Genomic DNA, 19556 nt, shown 5'->3' on the forward strand with positions numbered 1-19556 from the left:
GACTTCTGACTACGCAGTACGGAGTAATCCTACCCATTTTTCCTGAAACACGATGATGAAGTCATTCTCGAAACACACACGGTCAATTTACTCATAAATACGGAGTAAGTGGACTGTTTGTGGCGGATCGGACTATAAGTTACAGATTACTCGCGGATTACGTCAATGCAGCCCTGCTTCTGATCCACTGCTTTACATCTGGGTTCGGCATCGAAATCGAGATGGGGCGGTCCCTGGATTAGCATCGTACGGCACGGCTGTGCACAGAACGATTAAATGTGGCTACTTACTAGCTACGGTACGCGCTGGAATCCTAAGGCTCTGAGTGTGCACGCAGCACAGTGCCACGCGAATCCTACCATGACCACTCACTCAAGGACGCGTGTATCATCTCGTGGGAACCGCAACGGAGACGGCAAACCTTAACAGCCATTGACTTTGACAGTGCTGCACAAGCGGCTTGGCCGAGATCGTGTAATGGAAAGAAACTCTCGCCTCAAGTCATGGTTTCATTGAGACATCCGATTGAACCATCTAGTCTCCAGCATCCCCATTTTCACTTTCACAGACAAAAGTCACAATCCCGTACAATTACCATCAATTCGCTCCGAAGAGACCAGTTGCATCAGCACCCCGTCCTCCGCGAACAACAACATATTGTCCGACCCCTGCTCAAACTCGGGCCAATTGAATAGACTCCGGTTATTCGGGTTCACCGCCGCCCCCTCGATGGCCAGCCGGGCCGGACCCCGGGCAGGATCCTCCGCGAAGGACAGCCATAGCGCCTCCATCGCGTAGCTGACGTCCCACTCGAACTGCGTCGAGGGGCCCCGGTACTGGAAGTGGGTGCCGAACAGCATCGGCAGCTCGGAGCTATGGTAGGCGCCGAACCATGGCAGGGGCGAGATGTTGGAGAAGTTGCCGGCGTACTGGTAGCGGTAGGTGGGGAGGTTGGCCAGGTTGCGGTTCTTGACCTCCTGGGCCACGGGGCAAGCGATGATGGATTCGGTGAGCTGGAAGAGTGTTGCGGCGCCGGGGCCATCGGGCGTGAAGGAGACGAAACCGGCGCCTTCGTTGGTGTTGCTGCCGATGATCATGGGCTGGGTTTGCCGGGGTTAGCTGGAGAGATGACGAGGGGGATACAGGAGGCAACGCAGCACTCACAATCTTAGCCACCTTGCCTTCGAGTGCCCGTTGGGTCCAGTTGGCAAAGACGGTGACGTTGTCTACGGAGGGCTTGAAGGAGATGGACGGTGTGCCGGAGTATGTGGACAAGGCGGTCTCCAGAGTCCGTGCGGGCACTCTGCGCACGCAGCTGAGCTCGGCGGAGCTGTTCAATCCACCGCAGCCGACAAGACCCGCCAAGAAGGTGAAGTTGCTGTGGGTGTAATCCGAAAAGCTTACGATGCCAGGGGCACCAGAGTCGGCAGAGATGGCGGCCACGATGGGATCGTTGGGGTAGGAGTAGGTGTAGAGCGAGACACTGCCTCCTCCGGCGGACTGGCCCCAAAGCGTGATTCGATCCGGGTCTCCGCCAAAGTTGGCGATATTGTCGTGTACCCACTCCACGCTATATCACGTCAGCTTTGTCGCAGACTATTATGATTGCAGGGTTTAAGTGACGTACGCCAATCGCTGGTCGAGCAGTCCCGCATTCTGATTCTCCAGTCCCTCAGCATTGGGGAATCCAAAGACATTGACACGATAGCTTTGATTGATTAGCCGCGTCCTGCATTATGCCACCATACAGGAGGAGATATACTTCATAATAACCACGATATGTGCCTGCGTCCGCTGCACCCAGTTATCCGGGATCTTATACAAGGAAGCCTGCCCTCCGCTCGTGAACCCTCCTCCAGGGACATAAAGCAGCACCGGCAACGGGCGCTGCTGAGAGCGGATCTTCTCCACCGATGGAGCCCAAATCGAGAGGTAGAGGCAATCTTCCGAGTCCCCTCCGCTGATCAGGAACCCGGTCTCATACGCCGTGTAGATCGACGTGCTATTGCTCGTCTGCTGCATGCAGGAGGCAGGGAGTGCAAAAGCATTGACCGTGCCATTAGGCTGCTTCGGTACGGGTTTGGCGAACCGAAGATCCCCTACGGGAGGCTCTGCAAATGGAACCCCCAGGAACTGACGGACATCGGGGGTAGTGAGGTTGACGAAGCCTTGAACTGGGCCGCTGGAGGTCTGGACAAGAAGTCCTTCTCCCAGGATTGAGCCTGGTGAGATGGGGGATGCAGATGACCCGGGGCCTAGGTTCAGTAAGGCGATGAGCCCCACCGCTGCGCGAAGAGTATCTAAAACCATGACGATGGTGTGTGATGGATAGGTATCACGGATTGAACGATGGGGGACAGCGGCCTTTTATGTCTCAACTCGCGCAACCCCGCCCAAGGACCCGGGAGATTGAACGTGGCCTTCATCGCTTGGGGTTAAACGGTCTGTTGAAGATCAAGAGGAACAGGGAAAGGGTTCTCCCGTCGAAGTTTTTCGGACTGTCGGTCAGCTATAAGAAGCTAGGACGGGACGATTGGTTTTCGCGGCGATTCTTTGTAAGGACTGTGTTTGTACACATTCTTGGCACTCTGCTGGCCGCTGATGAAGGTCCAGTGCTTGACTTGGCGGGCATGCAATAGCCATACGTCTTTCAACAAGTATCGACGAATTCATCGACACGGGATAGACAACCAGGGTTGCTTTCAGGGATTCAGGAACAGTGGAAGGGGTCGACAAAGAAAACGCGGGGTGCATTCGGGGGGGTAAGAATTTTGGTAGCTGTGGGGTAATCCGGGGGAGCCGGGGAAATATGTTGATCTGGATGAATGCAAAGCCCAGTTATGCAGCCGAGGTTGATGGTGTGGTCTTGTCTTCATCCCGGCTGAACCTTTTGCCCGCCCCCTCAGGCCAAGACATGACAACGAGCATGGGCCTCGCGACCTGAGCTGATGGTGCGAAAATCATGGCAAACAGTAAACAATGCTTCCGCGCATCAATGCCTCACTAGTACTACAGCGCTTTTGAGGGTGTTCAGCGACCACAAGACCGTATATATGTTTCAAGGCTGGGATCTCTTTCTACATATTGAGGCATCAGGCAGTCAGCAATCTGGCTTGATCAGGGACTTGCTGAGTACCTGCTTTGCATTGCTCTATCTCGCAAATTCATTGCCCTTATCTTCAATCTTCCAGACCGGGTCGGACTCGCCCTATCTGCCATGCCATGATGGATTTATCACGCAAAAGCTGTCAGACAGCACAACAATAACGCATTTTAAACAGGTCGATGAGTCGTTGGGGCTTTGGATGCCGCTCTAGTGACAACCTGGAAGGGCGGGTGGCCCACAGTTGGCCGGTGGTATGATCTTTTCATGAGTTGAGCGACGACTTCTGCTTAAGCGAGAGTGTCTGTGAAAGGACTGAGGAGCGCACCAAGTGTTCTCAGACATCCTTAAGTGCACCGTGGACCTCGGATGACATAACCTGGCTAAGCACTCTTGGCAACCTGGCAAGCTTTCCCTTTCGGGCCGTCCTTCTCCCTGTGGTTAGACTCGGAACCAGCAAGCCCAGCAAGCCCAATCACCACCGGGTCAATGCAGGAAATCTAAGCAGCTGCCCGGATACTGCCCATTCAACTGATGCCGAATTGCAAGGCTGACCTGGCCCGATTCGAGACCAGATCTCACCGGATTGTGTGTCGAGGGCCGACTTGTCCAAAGGATTGTCGGCCGAGCTCATCATGGATTCATGGCTCACAATTTTAGTCGACCACGGCCACGACGGATCCCTGGATAATGTGGATGCCAACGCAACCGTCCTATGATCATTGCAAAATGTCGCAGTCCCCCGTCAGACAGTCAGACACAAACTGACCATGGCGAAGTGGATACCGGCCTCGGTCAACCTCCGCGCTCCCCGTCGGAAAAATTCTGGGTCTTCCCCCACTCTGGGGTGCATTCTTTGCGGAGAACAAACAACTGGAGATGTCGAATCAGCCAGGCAATGACTGGAAGGAAGCCGACGCTTCAACCTCTCTGCTCACCGGACTCTCGCCGGTTTAGCCACTTTGCCGACTGCTCGTGGGGGGACGCACGTATCTTGACTCTGCTTTCCCCCATCCCACCCAAACCCACTCTCTGGCCAAATGACGACTCAGCTCTCAAAATCCGGACACTTGTGTTCCGCGTTGCCGTTTCAGCGAAACCCAATCCGAGCTGCAGGAAGCAAGTCAGCCATGACTACTACCCAAGTCAGCCGACGAAGTACCGACAGACGTGGGGTGGGAGATGTCTGAATCTGGGCGGGATGATACTTGCGGGGATCAGCCCATAAGCAAGATAACAGCCAGCTGCGTGTATCCGGAGGCTGCCTCAGGGGATAGTCCTTCTTGCGTTCTTCCCACGTACTTAAATCCCTCGCTCCATCCTCTTCCTAAGTTTTTTTTTTTCTTTCCACTGCATAGCTCCTGCCTTGCTCTTGACACAGCCAAAAGCCGAAGTCAGAGCCAATCCGAGTCAAGATGCAGGGATCAGCCCTCCGCTATGCCCAAATTTTCTTGGTCTCGCTACCTTCCTTCGTCCTGTTTGGATACAATCAATCTGGTGTAGGTGGTCTGGATGATTTCACCTCCTGGATCCGACAATTCCCCGAAATCGACACCGTAAACACGACCGGGGCTCAAGAAAACCACAATGCCACCGTGCAAGGCGCAGTTGTGGCCTCCTACACAATCGGGGCTCTCATCGGGGCTCTTTCCTGTACGGCAGTGGGGGACATCCTCGGTCGCCGGCGAACGATCTTCGTGGGAGCGCTGGTGGCCCTGATCGGACAGGCCCTGGAGTGCACGGCGTTTGCTCTGTCGCAATTTGTCGTGGGCCGAGTGATCCTCGGTGTGGGTGTGGGCATGCTGAGCGCGACCGTGCCGGTCTGGCAGTCGGAATGCTCGCCTGCGGCGCAGCGTGGACGCAACGTGGTGCTGACGGGCATGTTCATCGCGCTGGGGTTTGCGCTGACGCAGTGGGTCAACTTCGGCTTCTACCACATGCAAGCGTCATCGGCGGCCTGGCGCGTCTCGCTGGCCATCCCGGCCATCTTCTCCTTCATCGTCATGGGCAGCATCTTCTTTCTGCCCGAGTCCCCCCGGTGGCTGGTCATGAAGAACCGGCCCGACCTGGCGCAGCGCACGCTGGCTGCCCTGCGCGGCCAGGCGCTCGAGTCCCTCGAGGTGGTCGCCGAGCTGCGCGCCTTCGAGGTCTCCCTCGAGGAGACCTCCAACGGCAACCTGCGGCTGCGCGACATCTTCACGATGGGCGAGGAGAAGCTCTTCTACCGCTTCTGCCTGTGCATCATGCTGCAGTTCTTCCAGCAGATGAGCGGCGGCACGCTCATCTCGGTGTACATCCCGACGATCTTCGAGACCGACCTGGGGCTGGGGGCCAGCCTGTCCAAGATCCTGGCCGCGTGCGCCCTGACCTGGAAGTTTTTGTGTTGCTTCGTCGGGTTCGCCATCATCGACCGCATGGGCCGCCGCACCGCCTTCATGGTCAGCGGCGGCGGCATGTCGCTGTGCATGCTGGCCCTGGCCGTCTCCAACTCCTTCCAGGACAACCACACCGCCTCCATCGTCTCCGCATTTTTTATCTTTTTGTACAACTTCTTCCTGCCCGTCGGCTTCCTGGGCGCCAACTTCCTTTACCCCGCCGAGGTGGCCCCTGCGCGGTTGCGCGTGGCGATGCAGTCGTTCGCCATCGCCAATCAGTGGCTATGGTATGTGCCTTGCTTGCCCCAATCTGTCATTTGGGAGATTAACCCGGTGTAGGATGTTCGTCGTGGCAATGATCACCCCCGTCGCCGTCACCGACATCGGCTACCGGTACTACATCGTCTACACCGTCATCGCGGGCATCATCCCGCCCGCCATCTACTTCTTCTACCCCGAGACCAAGAACCGGTCGCTCGAGGAGGTGGACGAGATCTTCCGCGACTCGCGGTCCATCTTCGAGGCCGTCGCCATGTCCAAGCGCAGGCCCGTGGGCGATCGGGTCGTCGAGCAGTTCATGGAGAAGGCGACTGTGGAACAGGTGGAGTAGTCGCTGTCGTCTGCAGCATAAAACATAGAGTAAGTCCATACCATGATGATAATGATGTATGGCTGTATGGTCTAGAGTCTAGATGAATAGATTGCGTTTCTGTGAGCTGCTCCTTCTCCTTTGCGCATGATAACCAAGTAACTTGTGTTGGTTGGTGGGATGAGTGCTACCCTTCTGCTTGAGGTCTTATGACTTCGTCCTTTTGGACCTACTGCCGTGTAAGCTATACGGTGCAACTGGAATCGTCCAAGACTACCTAACCCTAGTACTGTACCTACTTCAGTCCAGCATTGGTCACTGGTCACCAGCGAACAAACAAACTTTTCGAGATACATAAAAGCACTGCCCGGCGGTACAGTACACCTCTAGGCTCCCTCGCCCCGTCCTCTAATTTACCCCGCAATATCGCCGCCGCCGCCACTGTTTATCTTCCTATCCCTGCTCACCCTACAAGTACCGTAGACTATACTGTACATATACATTTACGTACATCCTCTGAAACCAGGGTCCGATCGTCATCGTCCAAGGAAATATGACTGCATTGGGTAGTGTATACATGGCTTGTACGCAGCTCGAAGGAGGGCAAATAACATCATACTATTCCGTATCTTGGCGTGGACTTTTCGCCTCCTTCTCGCGAGCGCTGGGTTTATTGCAGCAATGAGTTCACTTGTGTGTTGAATGATTGCACACTGTGCCATGATGCAATGATGCAGCTCAACGGGGGTTTTTGTGGGCACTGACCCCGCCCCGCTTCGTTATCAAGAAGAGAAGCATACAATCCCCTGAGCCAAACAAGATAGGAAGAGAGTTCGGAAACCGATATCATTAGGCGAAGGGAGATACGCTAACAGCCAAATCACGCCGCTTTGATCTCCCATGCAAGTAAGTACATCATTTTTGATTGGCATTGTACCGGTACATATCAACATTAATGATCGGGTGTAAGGGTTTGAAGCTAGGTCAAGGTGTAGCCCCCGTCGACCCGCAGATCGGCGCCGGTGATATACCGGGAAGCGTCACTGAGGAGGAAAGTGACGGCGCCCATCAGGTCCTCGGGGGTGCCCATCTTGCCGGCGGGGATCAAGGAGATCCACTTGTCGCGGAGGTCGGGGTTCTCGTCGAGGATCTTGCGCGTGCTTGTTTGGAGGGGGAGGGTGTTAGCAGGCTTGAAGCTCAAGTTACTGGGGGTTGCGGGAAGCTTACAGGGCTGTCAGCATATACCCCGGGCTGATGCAATTGACGCGGATGTCGTGGCCGGCCCATTCGACGGCGAGGGAGGCGGCGAGGTGGCGGACGGCGGCCTTGGCGGCGTTGTAGGGCGCCTGGGGCTGGGGCACGTTCACGATCGCCCCGGACATGCTGCCGATCAGCACCATGCTCCCCGCGACCTGCCGCTCCATCAGGTGCTTGGCGACGCCCGTCGCGAACAGGTAGGTGCCGTCGACGTTGACGCCCCACAGCTTCTGCATGCGGTCGTGCGGGTACGAGATCGCGTCGAAGTTCTCCGTGAACCCCGCCGAGGTCACCAGGTGGTCGATCTGGCCGTGCTGCGCGATCACCTCGGCGATGGCGCTGCTCACCGACTCCGGGTCCGAGACGTCTGAGTAGTGCGCCGTCACGTTGGGCATTCTGCGGGGTTGTCAATCAGCGTGAGACCCACCGCGTTCAAGGTCGGGGAGCAATCGTGACGTACTGGTCCGCCTCCAATCCTGGATTCTCTTTCTGGAACTGTTCCACCAGCTTCTTCGCTTGTTCTTCGGCCTCCTGCTCTGTGGTTGACTCCGTCAGTCCCTGATCGATGGCTGCCACCCAACCCAGCCCAACCCAACCGGGGACAAGACCTACTGTTCAGATCGACAATGGCGAGATCCGACCCCGACGCGACAATCGCCTGCGCCATGACCAGCCCCAATCCGCGCGCACCCCCCGTCACTAGCGTCACCTTGTTCTCCAGCGAAAAGTGGGCCAGCGTTCGCTTGAAGTGCATCCCGCCGCGGCCCTGCACGACCGGCGAGCGGGGCATGTGTTCGTCGTCCGGGTATTCGATCTTGACCTTCTCGTCCGTCCGCGCGTACTGGCCTTCCGCCTCCAGCGCGCCCCCCGGGGCCGTGGTGGTGGCCGCCAGGAGGGGGTCTTGCGTGCTCTTGCGGGCGTCCTTTCGGAGCGGAGCTGTGGAGGTGAGGGGGCGGAGGAATGCGGTGGTTGGGGTTGGGCGCGTGGATTGGCTGAGTGCCTTTGCGGCTTGCCGGACGACTGCGGGTCTGAACATTGCGAGGGGAGTGATGAGACGCTATATCGATGCGGTTAGTGAAGGTTGTTGGGGGATGAGTAGGTCAAGTGGTAGGACGACAGAGGAATTGGCGTGTATAAGTATAAGTATCTAGGGACACTTACAAGTAGGGAGATGATGAGCACAGTGGATAGAGAAAGAAAGGGTCTGATCAAGAGAGAGGAGATGCAGGGCCTAAAAGGCAAACAAACATGGGGGCAATGAATCCATCGAAGGCAAAACCAGGAGAGGTCAGGTCAGGGTCGGAGCGAATGACAATTCAAAATGTCAAAAACGGATTCGAGGGCTGGGCTGAAAAAGGAACCGGCATTGCCCCAAAGAAGAAAGCAACCCTCCATTTAGTTATTCCAAAGGGAGTCGATAGAGAAAGCTGAGGAGCCGGGGAATGAGTATACGTATACTCCGCCGCGGCGGTTGTTGTTGTTATTGCGGCTGTTGCGGTGTGACCCAGCCGACTGGTTGGGTTGTTTTCCCTCCACAACCCCCCGTTTACCACCCTCTCGCCGCTACAATTCTTCTGGAATATTGCTTTTTTTTTCACAACTCCCAATCGCAGGTGATGTCAGGCGGTGATGAGGCATCGCTGGGCCAGGCCTCAACCGCCATGCAGCGATCGGACCAGGATTGTGCTCTTCGCCTCCGCGTGACTTGACCGCAGAGTGGCCTCAGACCGGCCTTCTGGACGATCCCCTGTCGGCTTCGACTAGTCAGAAGTATGGAATCCGCGGGAAGAAACCTAGTCCTTCTTCGTGTCTGACTTGTGACAGAGCCATGACGGATGCTTGAGAGCTGTTGTTGGAGCGGTGACAGACAACTTGGAAGAGACTCATATCATCGACATCAACCGACTGCCGGGGGCATCCAATCATCGCCAATGTCTCCGATCTATCTTGTCGATGAAATAAAACGCGCCAAGCGACGACTGCTCAGAAATCCAGACCAAGCTCGGTTCCTTAGCTCTCCCCCTCCCCCTTCAGCGGTTCATTCTTCCTTCACCTGGCCACATGACCCAGCCAGGGTCTCACAGACCGGGCTATCTCTATCTTATCTATATTTATACCCGCCCCAACAACGTCTTCCAGCCACGCCCAGCCCCTTCTCGGTCCTTGTCAACTTACATAGTACACATAGCCTCAACCCAGTGGACCCGGTAGATACGACCGCCACCGTCATCTCATGTCTTAGACTACCCCAGGTTGCCAACGTCAAGTAGGCTACCCCAATAGCGAAGTTGCCAAATTGATGTGACCCCGCGGATACCTGCGGAGCGCCACCTACCTCCCCCCAACGAGCCCATGAATCTACTATACACACTGTACTGCAGCTGGCAGCTGTCGTCGCAACCCGCACGTACAGTATAGTACCGTTAGTACGGAGTGCATACTGTGATTATCAGCAGCAAGCTGCACGTCCATCCATCCATCCATCCTGACACGTTTGCCACTGGCTTGATTGCCCCATTCAATCAGGAAGAAGGATCGATCAACCATCGATGACAACCCGTCCACGAGTTCCGTACTTTTATCAACCCCCATCCCTCCTTTGCACCAAGTTGATGTAAAGCTGAGGAGGTGGTCTTGTACAGTGAATGGCGGGACCCTCCAATTTCCTGGGTGGGCATCCCGCGCTGATCGGGGTGTGGGGATCGGAATGGGGGTCGGTCGGTTGGGCACAAGCCACGAGCGGCGAGCCCCATTCGTATGGATTCCATATCCCAATCGAAACAGTTTCGAAGGGGGATTTCCAGTTATCTATCCCGCAGCCCGTACCCAACGCTCTCTTCTCTCTCCTTTGTCGGTATGACAGCGACAAATGCGGTGCTGCTCCCGGCGCCTGCTTTCAGGGGAGGCCATATGCATGAGCTCTGCTGTGGGACGCGTGGTGTACTGCTTTGTGCTGGGCAGGACTCCGCAGCGGCGGTGTCGCTCTTCGCGTTTACGGGTTGTCAAGTATAGACTGACAGTTAGCATCAAACCGGATGATCTGTCAGTTCCCCCTCTACGAACGGGTTATCTCCATCGGAGGTAGGAGTATACCAGCGGCTCCTGCTCTTGATTCATACAAATTGCAAGCGGTCTACATCGAAGGTTCGGGAATAAGTTTAGGCTCCATCCATCCTCCGCTCCCACCAACGTCGCCTTATGCTGCAACACCCCCAAATTACAGAGAGCTGGTGCTTCAAGTTGAGCTTACCAAGAACAAGGGCTTGCATTTATAAGTTGAATGACGCTCCAAAATCAACACCGAATACACGACAGAAATTGCCCGCGAGACCGCTCAGTTGGCACATATACGAACCCTCACCGGTTGACCTGGGTCATGTCTACATTTTCTAAGCGCAAAACTGTCGCTCGAGATCCATGTTTCTCTGCTTCACTCACCGCCGCTCTCCTCTGCGAACTCGACCAGCGGTGTCCCGCTTTTGCATTGATCCTGCAAGGTACCTGTTAGTCATCTGACTGCAGCTGTTTTCCCTGGCAAAGCGAAACAAAACAATGAAAAAGGTTGTGAGTGGGGAATCGAGCTCCGGCGACGGTGTAGTCATCCGGAGAGCACGGTCACACAACCCCACGAACGTAGAGAAATGGACGAGGACAAGCCCCAGACAATTCCAGTCTGGAAAACCTAGAACAATCCGGCTAGAAGGTGCGAGATTCTCATCCTGTCCAAACCCCTGGAAGACCGCCCAGAGCAGGCGAGATGGCAAGACGAAACAATAATCGGGCAGGGATATAGATAGCAAAGCTCTGACTTACTCCTTTCTGATGGACCACTTTGGCAATGACACCCTTATGTGGGCTGCGGATGACCGTCTCCATCTTCATGCTCTCGATCACCACAAGCGGCTGATCCTTTTCGACCGTGTCGCCGGCGGCCACCTCCACGCGCAGCACTTTGCATGGCATCGGTGCGAGAACGCTGTTCTTGACGTCCTTCATGCCCAATGCTTTCTCCATCCATTTGGCCGGTGGGATGGTCAGGCGGTATTGCGTGCCCTTCTGGAAGGCTATGATTGTGTCCGCGTCGCGGATGACCGTGGTGTCGAGGCGGGTGTGGGGGAAGAAGGAGGTGATGATGTTGGAGTTCGAGTTGTCGTGGCTGACGACCTGTTCGAACACCACGCCTTGTACGGTTACGTTGTATGTATTGTCGCCGGTTTGCTGGATGCGGACCTCGTGTCGCGAGTCATCCTTAGCGCCGGGTGTCAGGTCTGCAAAGGATATCTGATGCGCCTGGTAGCCGGGGCTAAAGCCAATCCCTGAGCCCTCGAAGCTAGCCTGCACGCGAGACGCAAGGCTGGCATCCCGTTGCAGACAGGCCAGTGCCACCTGGGCCAGCACCTCAGGATCAATGGTCTTCGCCGGAAACAATTCCGCGCGGTGCTTATCGATGTATCCAGTCTCCACGTCCCCAGAGATAAAATCAGAGCTGCGGCAGATGGTCTTCAAGAATTCGATGTTGGTGATCGGCCCCGCGATCTCGTACTCTTCCAGCGCGGCGGCGAGTTTGCGAATGGCTTCCTCTCGCGTGGCGCCTCGCACGATGAGCTTGGCGATCATCGGGTCGTAGTGGGCGGATACTTCGTCGCCTGCGACAAAGCCTGCGTCGATGCGGACATCCTCGGTCGCGGCGGGCGTGCGGACGTGCAGGAGGGTGCCAGAGTCTGGGATGAAGCCCTGATCGGGGTTCTCGGCGTAGATGCGAGCTTCGATCGCGTGCCCGCTGGTAGCCATGTAAGCCTCCACCTCGTCCTGGGTCAATGGCAATGGAGCGCCTTCGGCGACCTTGATCTGCCAATGCACCAGGTCCTGGCCGGTCACCATCTCCGTGACAGGGTGTTCGACCTGCAGTCTGGTGTTCATCTCCATGAAGAAGAACTCGCCGCTGTCGTTCTCAAAGATGAACTCGACCGTGCCCGCGCCCTCATAGCCCACCGCCAGTGCGGCTGATCTAGCCTTCGCCCAGATGTCTTTCCTGGTCGCATCCGGGAGATGGGGAGCAGGGGACTCTTCCAGGATCTTCTGGTGTCGCCGCTGGATGCTGCAGTCGCGCTCTCCCAGGGCCACGCAGTTTCCATGCTTGTCGGCGAAGACTTGAACTTCGATGTGACGCGGTGTGGTGATGTACTTCTCCACGAGAACGTGATCATCCCCGAAGGAGCTCATGGCCTCCGACTTGGCGGACTGGAGCTGGGCCTGGAAATCGGCTTTGGAGTGTGCGATGCGCATGCCCTTGCCGCCTCCGCCTTTGACTGCTTTGATCAGAACGGGGTACTTGATTCTGTCGGCCTCTGCCTCGAGGAAGTCGGCGTCTTGGTTTTCACCATGGTAGCCGGGCACGCACGGGACACCCGCAGCGGTCATGATGTTTTTGGACTGGCTGCTTAGAGTCAGTTCTGTAGTAAGGTGGAAGTGCATCAGTCAGCCTACCTCTTATCACCCATATCCTCGATCGCTTTCCATGGCGGACCAATGAAGACCAGCCCAGCTTCTGTGCATTTCCTTGCAAAAGCAGAGTTCTCACTCAACTAGATGCTATGAGCTTTCAGGTGCACATGGCCCAGTCCCAGGCAGTCACTCACAAAACCATATCCCGGGTGTATCCCTTGACAGCCCTCCCTCTTCGCGATCTCGATAATTCGGTCCCCGTCCAGGTAAGCCGAAACCGACCCGAGGTTATAGGCGAACGGCGAGCTCAAGGCATGTTGAGCTTTGCTGTCCGGATCTGTGTAGAGCGTCGTCACCCGGATACCATGCTGGGCGGCCGTGCGTCCGACTCGTCTATTTGGTGGTCAGGTCAGTCACCGCAAAGCTTAGATCAGCAACGGAAAAGCACACACAGTGCAATCTCTCCTCGATTCGCGATCAGGATCGAATCCAAGGACTTCTGGGTTGTAGCCGCATCGGCGGAGAGGGTGGAAGCTGCTCTTCTGGCTCTACGAACCGCCGTCGGCCCTAGGCGGGATGTAGTGCGGAGAAGCGCTGAGAGGGTCATCACGAATGACCAGAATAGAGGTTCGCAGGGGATCAGTCAACAAAGCTCCAGGATACTCGCAGATAGTCGCATATTCTTGCTGTAATGTAAGAACAAGACTCCGGATCTCGAATCAATCACATCGGTAAGTTGAGCAACCGGCGAGCAGCAACCCCGGTTCTTGTAGATGCAACCTCTCCCCCCAGCTTGTTGGAGCGGAGACCCCCTTGGGCCGACGCAAAGCGACGGCTGCGGGGAAGCCGCTGCACGTGACCGTGGACTCCACCGGCCGGGTTTTTTTCGAAGACTGAAAGAAACGAAACCGGGTCAGCAGCCATTGCATCAGAGTCAGTCGTCAGTCGTCAGTGTCTGTCTGCCTGCCTGCCTGCCTTCCCTCTCCCTCTCTCTCCATTCGCGATCGACACTTCGGTCGCTAGCCTCCTTTGTTGTCTCTGCACGCGCTCTTTCTCTTTGGTTCATATCTCTGTTTATCTCATTCATTTTTTTTTTACCTGATCAGTATATACACAACACCAGAAGAAACCAACGAACACCAAGTACTGAAAATCTGACGCGCAACTTTTCCTTCTTCTATCACCCTCACTTTCAATTCACCACCACTGACACCTTTGCGGCTGCAAAAAAAAAAACCTCCGATTACACAACATCATCCCTCACTTCCAACCTACACACGACACCTATACCTTTAAAACACATACCCAAAAGAATAAGGGGTCCGAGACAATGTCCGACGACGAAGACTATTACGACGAATACGACGAGGATATCTTCTGGGTGGAGGAACCCGATCCCACCATTGCTGTACGTACTGTCAAACCCACCTACTTGCCTGAGACATTGACCCAGAATCGCATCTTACACCCCAATCAACCTCCCTTTAACACACTCTCGATTCCGTCCCCCTCACTGACAACACCTGCCACAAAAAAAAGGACGACTTAGCAGCAACCTCCACCAACGACGCCATCTTCTACGACCACCCCGCCCTCGAAGTCGAAGACTACTTCTCCGACTGGGACGATCTGTCGGATGACTACTACGACGAGGATCCGACCGCCGTGCGCCGCGCCCGCGCCTTGGGCCTGTTACCTGCCGGCGACGGCGGCGGCGGCCATCATGACAAGCAGCACAGCCACCCTCCCCGCGCTGCTGCTGTGACCAAACACCCACGTAAACCAAAACCGGCTGCCAAAAGAACCCCGTTCTTCGATCTCGGCGCGTTCCAGAGTGTGGTCTGGAAATCTCCGCACCAGGAGAAGGAACAACAATCAGTGGTCGCGTTGCATGAACCCGGCGAGGGGGAGAAGGTGGCGCTGCTGAAGAATTGGCGCGAGGTGTTTCGGAGTGCCAATCCTAGGATGACTGCTGCCGTGGGCGTGGTGGCGGGGACCGGGGCTGGGAGGAAGCCTGCGCCGATTCAGCAGCAACAGCAGCAGCAGCAGGGGTTGTGTTTGCGGGGTAGTAGTGCGGGGGCGGAGGGGAGGGGGGATGCGGAGAGTCGGGAGGTAGATGGTGTTGTTGCTACTACGATGGAGGAGGTTGGGGATGATATAGGGAAAGGTGTGGGTAAGGGTGGTGTGGTTAATGGGGAGGGGTTTGTCGCGGCGGGCTTGGTCATCGACGGTGGTGAGGTTGGGGATGGGGGTTCTTTCGAAGGAGGGGATCCTAAAGCTGAAGCTGCCGCCGCCACCAACGGGGTGGTGGTAAATGAGGAGGCGGCGGACGGGTCCTCGCTCGATGAGTCGGTCGCGAAACCGACAGCGCCCCGGTCCAGGAAGCGCAAGGCCGATGATGCGGTCGACGATATCCCGGAAACTGCAGCAAAGACCCGGGCCAAGAGGGTCGCATCCTCCACGAAAGCCGGAAAGGCTAACAGTAGTAAAGATGTCCCCGTCCCCGTACCTGCTGCTGCACCGTCGGCCCCTGTGCGCAGATCAGCGAGGAATAAATAACGGAACGCAATCCATCGCGAATGAGCGTTATGATGTTATGACTTTCTTGATATTTGTGCAGTTTATACAGATTTGTTGAACCCGACATACTAATTAATCTCTGGTTCTATGCGTACTCCTTGTTGAATGCCCGTCCTATCACCATCCGCCGAATCTCGCTCGTTCCCGCCCCGATCTCGTACAACTTCGCATCTCGTAGCAGCCTCCCCGCCGGAATCTCGTTGATGTATCCGTTGCCTCCCATGAGCTGGATGGCATCGAGCGCGCATTCTGTCGCTCGCTCCGCAGCATAGAGGATCGCCCCGGCGCAGTCCTGGGTGCGGATGATGGCTCCGGACGGAGAACCGGCCGAGTTATCGATCTGCCGGGCAGTCGCGTAGGTGTAGGCCCGCGATGCCGCCAGTTTGGTGTGCATGTCGGCGAGCTTGCCTTGGATCAGCTGATTGTGAGCGATCGGCGTCCCAAACTGTTTGCGGACGTGCGTATAGGGCAGCACGAGATCCAGCGCAGCCTGCATGATTCTGTAAATTCGTTAGCTCCGGGACATACTCAGTCTTCTCGTCCCCCTCCACAGCCAGTCAAGTCAATGCCAGACAGAGAAAACCTACCCCAGTGGACCCGCACTGAGCACCAGGCGCTCCAGATCCAACCCCTCCATCAACACCTTCACGCCGCGATTCACCTCGCCGAGAACATTCTCCTTCGGGACGAAGACATCTTCAAAGACAAGCTCTCCAGTGTTCGAGCCACGCATGCCCAGCTTGTCAAGCTTCCGGGCGCAGGAGAACCCCTGAAACTCCTTCTCGACCACAAACGCGGTGATACCCTTGGACCCCTTCTCCGGCTCCGTTTTGGCATAGACCACCACGTAGTCTGCATCTGGGCCCTGCGCGTGCGGTCAGCATGTACTTAGAGCAACCAAGCCAGTCCGAGCGAGGGTCTCTCACGTTCGTAATCCACATCTTCGTTCCGTTCAACACCCAGCCCCCGTCTACGGCCTTCGCCGTTGTCTTCATACTCACGACATCGGACCCGGCCGAGTGCTCCGACATGGCTAGCGCACCGACTTTATCTCCCGAGAGAAGCCCGGGGAGGAATCGTTCTTTCTGGTCGGCGTTCCCGTTCAAGGAGAGTTGGTTGACGCAGAGTTGGGAATGGGCGGCGTATGAGAGAGCGATGCTTCCTGCTCGTACATCCATGGGTCAGTGAATCACTGCGTTTCCCGCCCAGCCAGATGGAGAGACAAAGGGAAAGTTGTGCATACCAGAGGCACGACTGATCTCCTCCATGACTATGCAGTGGGCCTGGTAGCCCATCCCGAGACCGCCATACTCCTCGTTCGCGGTGATGCCCAAGAATCTGGTTCGTAGATGGAGCGAGTCAGCAAGGACGCTTCTGCAATGGACGATGCATAAGTTAGAGACGACGGCCATACCCAGCATCGCCAAACTTCTTCCACATCTCCGCCGGGAACTCATTCTGGGCGTCGGTCCGCGCGGCCAGCTCCTCGGGAATCTCGCGCCCTTGATTCCGCGATTGATGGTTAGTAAAGGTGTGCCTTGTCCAGCTATGGTACCGGGCTTATTTACGGGTGAACTCTTGGACTCGTTCTCGTAGCTCGAGCAAGTCGTCTTCCGTTGGAGGAACGAAGTCCTTCGGGTGCTTGGTTGCTAGGGTGCGTAGTGCGGGGGGCTGGATGAGGGGATGATGGATTCGTCTGGTTAGAGTCCGGGAGGAAGTCCGGAGAAGACTGGGGAATCGGGGAAGGGCAGCCATGGTAAGATCAATTGTGTCTCGGTGGTTATTTATGGAATAGATCCACGTTGAGAGGTAACAGGCTTGATGATTTATACCCTCAAGGGAGGATAGAGAGGGGAGAGCGTCGGTAGAACTAGCTGCAACAACAGTGTCGATGTCACGGCGGCTAAACACGGCAAACAGCGCTATGCTTCTCCGCATGTCACCTGCTCCTCCTCTCCTCCCCTCCCTTTCGCCGACTCCTCTTTTCTCCTTCCCTTCTCCTTCGGCTTCTCCATTCCACAGAAATAAAGAGCATACAGTATCTGCTACTCACCATCTGGTTCTTGCACAGGTTCTTGCACAGTATCATGCAATAGTGCGGTCTAGTAGTCGTCTACCAGTTGGCGTTCCTTGATCCCCGGTATCCGCACCCTTCGTCTTCCCCAGCTTTTGCCCACTCCCTCCCCGCAATGCGCGCTCCGTCTCCGCTTCTGCGGAGCCTGAGACCCAACACTGTCGCCCTTCCATATCGACGACTTGCACTGCGTCCATCTACAACCATAACCTCCCCTCGCATACTCTCAAGATCAATTGCCAACTACACACACCCCCATCATGCATCTGCCATATCCGTTCTCCCCACCGCCGTCGATACTACATCGTCCGAATTCCAGGAAAATGCCCAACAGATGCAAGAACTCCTTGATCGGATGGCCAGTCTCCACGGCACAATCTCGCAAGGCGGTCCCCAAAAGGCCAAGGACAAACACCTAGCCAGAGGCAAGATGCTTCCTCGGGACCGGGTCAGCGCCCTCATTGACCCGGGCACGTCGTTCCTCGAGCTCTCGCCGCTCGCCGGCCACGAGGTCTATGGAGAGGATGTGCCCGCCGGGGGAATCATCACGGGCATCGGAACGGTGGAGGGGGTGAACTGCATGATTGTCGCCAACGACAGCACGGTCAAGGGCGGCACCTACTATCCTATTACCGTGAAGAAGCATCTCCGGGCGCAGGCCATCGCGCAGGAGAACAAACTGCCGTGCATCTACCTGGTCGACTCGGGCGGTGCCAACCTGCCGCACCAGGCGGACGTCTTCCCGGACCGCGACCACTTCGGCCGCATTTTCTTCAACCAGGCCCGGATGAGCTCGCTGGGCATCCCGCAGATCGCCGTGGTCATGGGCCCCTGCACGGCCGGCGGCGCCTACGTGCCCGCCATGAGCGACGAGACGATCATCGTCGAGAATCAGGGCACTATCTTCCTGGCCGGCCCGCCGCTGGTCAAAGCCGCGACGGGCGAGGTCGTCTCCGCCGAGGATCTGGGCGGCGGGCACCTCCACAGCACGATCTCAGGGGTCACGGACTACCTCGCCGTCGACGATGCCCACGCCATCATTCTGGCGCGACGGTCCGTCTCCAACCTGAACTATCCGCAAACGAACCTACCCTCCACGCCAGGCAGTCTATCCAACACAGCAGCAGCGACGACAACAACAACAACAACAACAACACCCATCAAAGAACCCCTCTACGACCCCAGCGAGCTCAACGGCATCGTGGGCACCAACCTCCGCCGCCAGATCCCCGCCCACGAGGTCATCGCCCGCATCGTCGACGGCAGCGAGTTCGCCGAGTTCAAGCGCGACTACGGCACCACGCTCGTGACGGGCTTCGCGCGCATCTACGGCCACCAGGTGGGCATCGTCGCCAACAACGGCATCCTCTTCTCCGAGTCCTCCCTGAAGGGGGCGCACTTCATCGAGCTCTGCGCCCAGCGCGGCATTCCCCTGGTCTTCCTGCAAAACATCTCGGGCTTCATGGTCGGCGCCGACGCCGAGAAAGGCGGGATCGCGAAGAACGGCGCCAAGCTGGTGACGGCCGTCGCGTGTGCCGACGTGCCCAAGTTCACCGTGGTGTTTGGCTCCAGTGCCGGCGCCGGGAACTACGGCATGTGGTGAGTCCCCCCTTCCCCCCTTTTTGGTAACATAAAACTAAGACTGATTGACCTACCCCCAGCGGCCGCGCCTACTCCCCAAGATTCCTGTTCATGTGGCCCAACGCCAAGATCGGGGTCATGGGCTCCGAGCAACTGTCCGCGGTGATGGAGGCCGTGGGCCGCACCGCCGACCCGGACCTGAAGGCCCGCATCGACCGCGAATCCGAGGCGGTGTTCTCGTCGGCGCGCCTCTGGGACGACGGGGTGATCCCGCCCGCGCAGACCCGCCAGTTCCTGGGGTTGGGGCTGGCGGCCGCCGTCGGGGGCAAGGTCGATGCCGATGTGCGGACGCGGTTTGGGGTGTTCCGGATGTAGTCCCATAGTTACATACAACACACACCCATCTCAACTAAACATCAACATCGACGAATAAGATTAACTAGCCTTGGAAGTTCAAACCTCTGGCCCTATCCCCTTCCCTCTTCGGTCTAATACCGCTTATGCTGGGTTACTTCCCCGGTATGAACCAGTCTCCCTCCCCAACGGGGAGGT

General features: G+C 56.9%; 8 protein-coding genes across 8 annotated transcripts; 4 read left to right on the forward strand and 4 right to left on the reverse strand.

Moving 5' to 3' along the window:
• Positions 1-575: 575 nt before the first annotated feature.
• Positions 576-2754, reverse strand: BO72DRAFT_465794 (carboxylesterase; the record flags this gene model as incomplete). Its single annotated transcript, XM_040946736.1, has 5 exons — positions 576-1100; positions 1165-1570; positions 1628-1708; positions 1763-2222; positions 2646-2754. The coding sequence occupies 5 exons, from the start codon at positions 2752-2754 to the stop codon at positions 576-578; spliced, it is 1581 nt and encodes a 526-aa protein (XP_040804889.1).
• A 768-nt stretch (positions 2755-3522) lies between these two features.
• On the forward strand, positions 3523-4424 carry BO72DRAFT_262458 (uncharacterized protein). The gene has a single exon (XM_040940136.1). The coding sequence runs from the start codon at positions 3819-3821 to the stop codon at positions 4329-4331; it is 513 nt and encodes a 170-aa protein (XP_040804890.1). The 5' UTR covers positions 3523-3818; the 3' UTR covers positions 4332-4424.
• A 94-nt stretch (positions 4425-4518) lies between these two features.
• Positions 4519-6093, forward strand: BO72DRAFT_483505 (sugar transporter; the record flags this gene model as incomplete). Its single annotated transcript, XM_040947807.1, has 2 exons — positions 4519-5765; positions 5818-6093. 2 exons carry the CDS (start codon positions 4519-4521, stop codon positions 6086-6088), a joined length of 1518 nt encoding a protein of 505 aa, XP_040804891.1. The 3' UTR covers positions 6089-6093.
• Positions 6094-7046: 953 nt separating this feature from the next.
• On the reverse strand, positions 7047-8360 carry BO72DRAFT_370290 (putative D-arabinitol dehydrogenase ArbD; the record flags this gene model as incomplete). The annotated part of the gene is made up of 4 exons (XM_040940955.1): positions 7047-7227; positions 7295-7720; positions 7785-7860; positions 7937-8360. 4 exons carry the CDS (start codon positions 8358-8360, stop codon positions 7047-7049), a joined length of 1107 nt encoding a protein of 368 aa, XP_040804892.1.
• Positions 8361-10781: 2421 nt separating this feature from the next.
• On the reverse strand, positions 10782-13528 carry BO72DRAFT_421951 (uncharacterized protein). Its single transcript, XM_040942790.1, has 4 exons — positions 13222-13528; positions 12964-13162; positions 12812-12909; positions 10782-12761 (listed from the first exon to the last, which is right to left on the reverse strand). The coding sequence occupies exons 1-4, from the start codon at positions 13374-13376 to the stop codon at positions 11039-11041; spliced, it is 2175 nt and encodes a 724-aa protein (XP_040804893.1). The 5' UTR covers positions 13377-13528; the 3' UTR covers positions 10782-11038.
• A 571-nt stretch (positions 13529-14099) lies between these two features.
• Positions 14100-15328, forward strand: BO72DRAFT_492868 (uncharacterized protein; the record flags this gene model as incomplete). The annotated part of the gene is made up of 2 exons (XM_040948336.1): positions 14100-14177; positions 14309-15328. 2 exons carry the CDS (start codon positions 14100-14102, stop codon positions 15326-15328), a joined length of 1098 nt encoding a protein of 365 aa, XP_040804894.1.
• A 106-nt stretch (positions 15329-15434) lies between these two features.
• On the reverse strand, positions 15435-17104 carry BO72DRAFT_370426 (isovaleryl-CoA dehydrogenase; the record flags this gene model as incomplete). The annotated part of the gene is made up of 6 exons (XM_040940967.1): positions 15435-15849; positions 15937-16214; positions 16276-16514; positions 16593-16687; positions 16764-16851; positions 16918-17104. The coding sequence occupies 6 exons, from the start codon at positions 17102-17104 to the stop codon at positions 15435-15437; spliced, it is 1302 nt and encodes a 433-aa protein (XP_040804895.1).
• Positions 17105-17368: 264 nt separating this feature from the next.
• On the forward strand, positions 17369-19391 carry BO72DRAFT_421956 (putative 3-methylcrotonyl-CoA carboxylase, beta subunit (MccB)). Its single transcript, XM_040942791.1, has 2 exons — positions 17369-19022; positions 19085-19391. The coding sequence occupies exons 1-2, from the start codon at positions 17539-17541 to the stop codon at positions 19377-19379; spliced, it is 1779 nt and encodes a 592-aa protein (XP_040804896.1). The 5' UTR covers positions 17369-17538; the 3' UTR covers positions 19380-19391.
• Positions 19392-19556: the final 165 nt, after the last annotated feature.

This window comes from Aspergillus fijiensis (assembly GCF_003184825.1).
Source record: "Aspergillus fijiensis CBS 313.89 unplaced genomic scaffold BO72scaffold_7, whole genome shotgun sequence".
Classification (NCBI taxonomy): Eukaryota; Fungi; Ascomycota; class Eurotiomycetes; order Eurotiales; family Aspergillaceae; genus Aspergillus; species Aspergillus fijiensis.

Coding starts and splice junctions, on each gene's coding strand:
- BO72DRAFT_262458 (XM_040940136.1), top strand. CDS start 3,819: ATGATCATTGCAAAATGTCGCAGTCCCCCGTCAGACAGTCAGACACAA.
- BO72DRAFT_421956 (XM_040942791.1), top strand. CDS start 17,539: ATGCGCGCTCCGTCTCCGCTTCTGCGGAGCCTGAGACCCAACACTGTC. Junction 19,023..19,084: donor GCCGGGAACTACGGCATGTG/GTGAGTCCCCCC, acceptor ACCTACCCCCAG/CGGCCGCGCCTACTCCCCAA.
- BO72DRAFT_421951 (XM_040942790.1), bottom strand. CDS start 13,376: ATGACCCTCTCAGCGCTTCTCCGCACTACATCCCGCCTAGGGCCGACG. Junction 13,163..13,221: donor AATCGAGGAGAGATTGCACT/GTGTGTGCTTTT, acceptor ACCACCAAATAG/ACGAGTCGGACGCACGGCCG. Junction 12,910..12,963: donor TACACCCGGGATATGGTTTT/GTGAGTGACTGC, acceptor CATAGCATCTAG/TTGAGTGAGAACTCTGCTTT.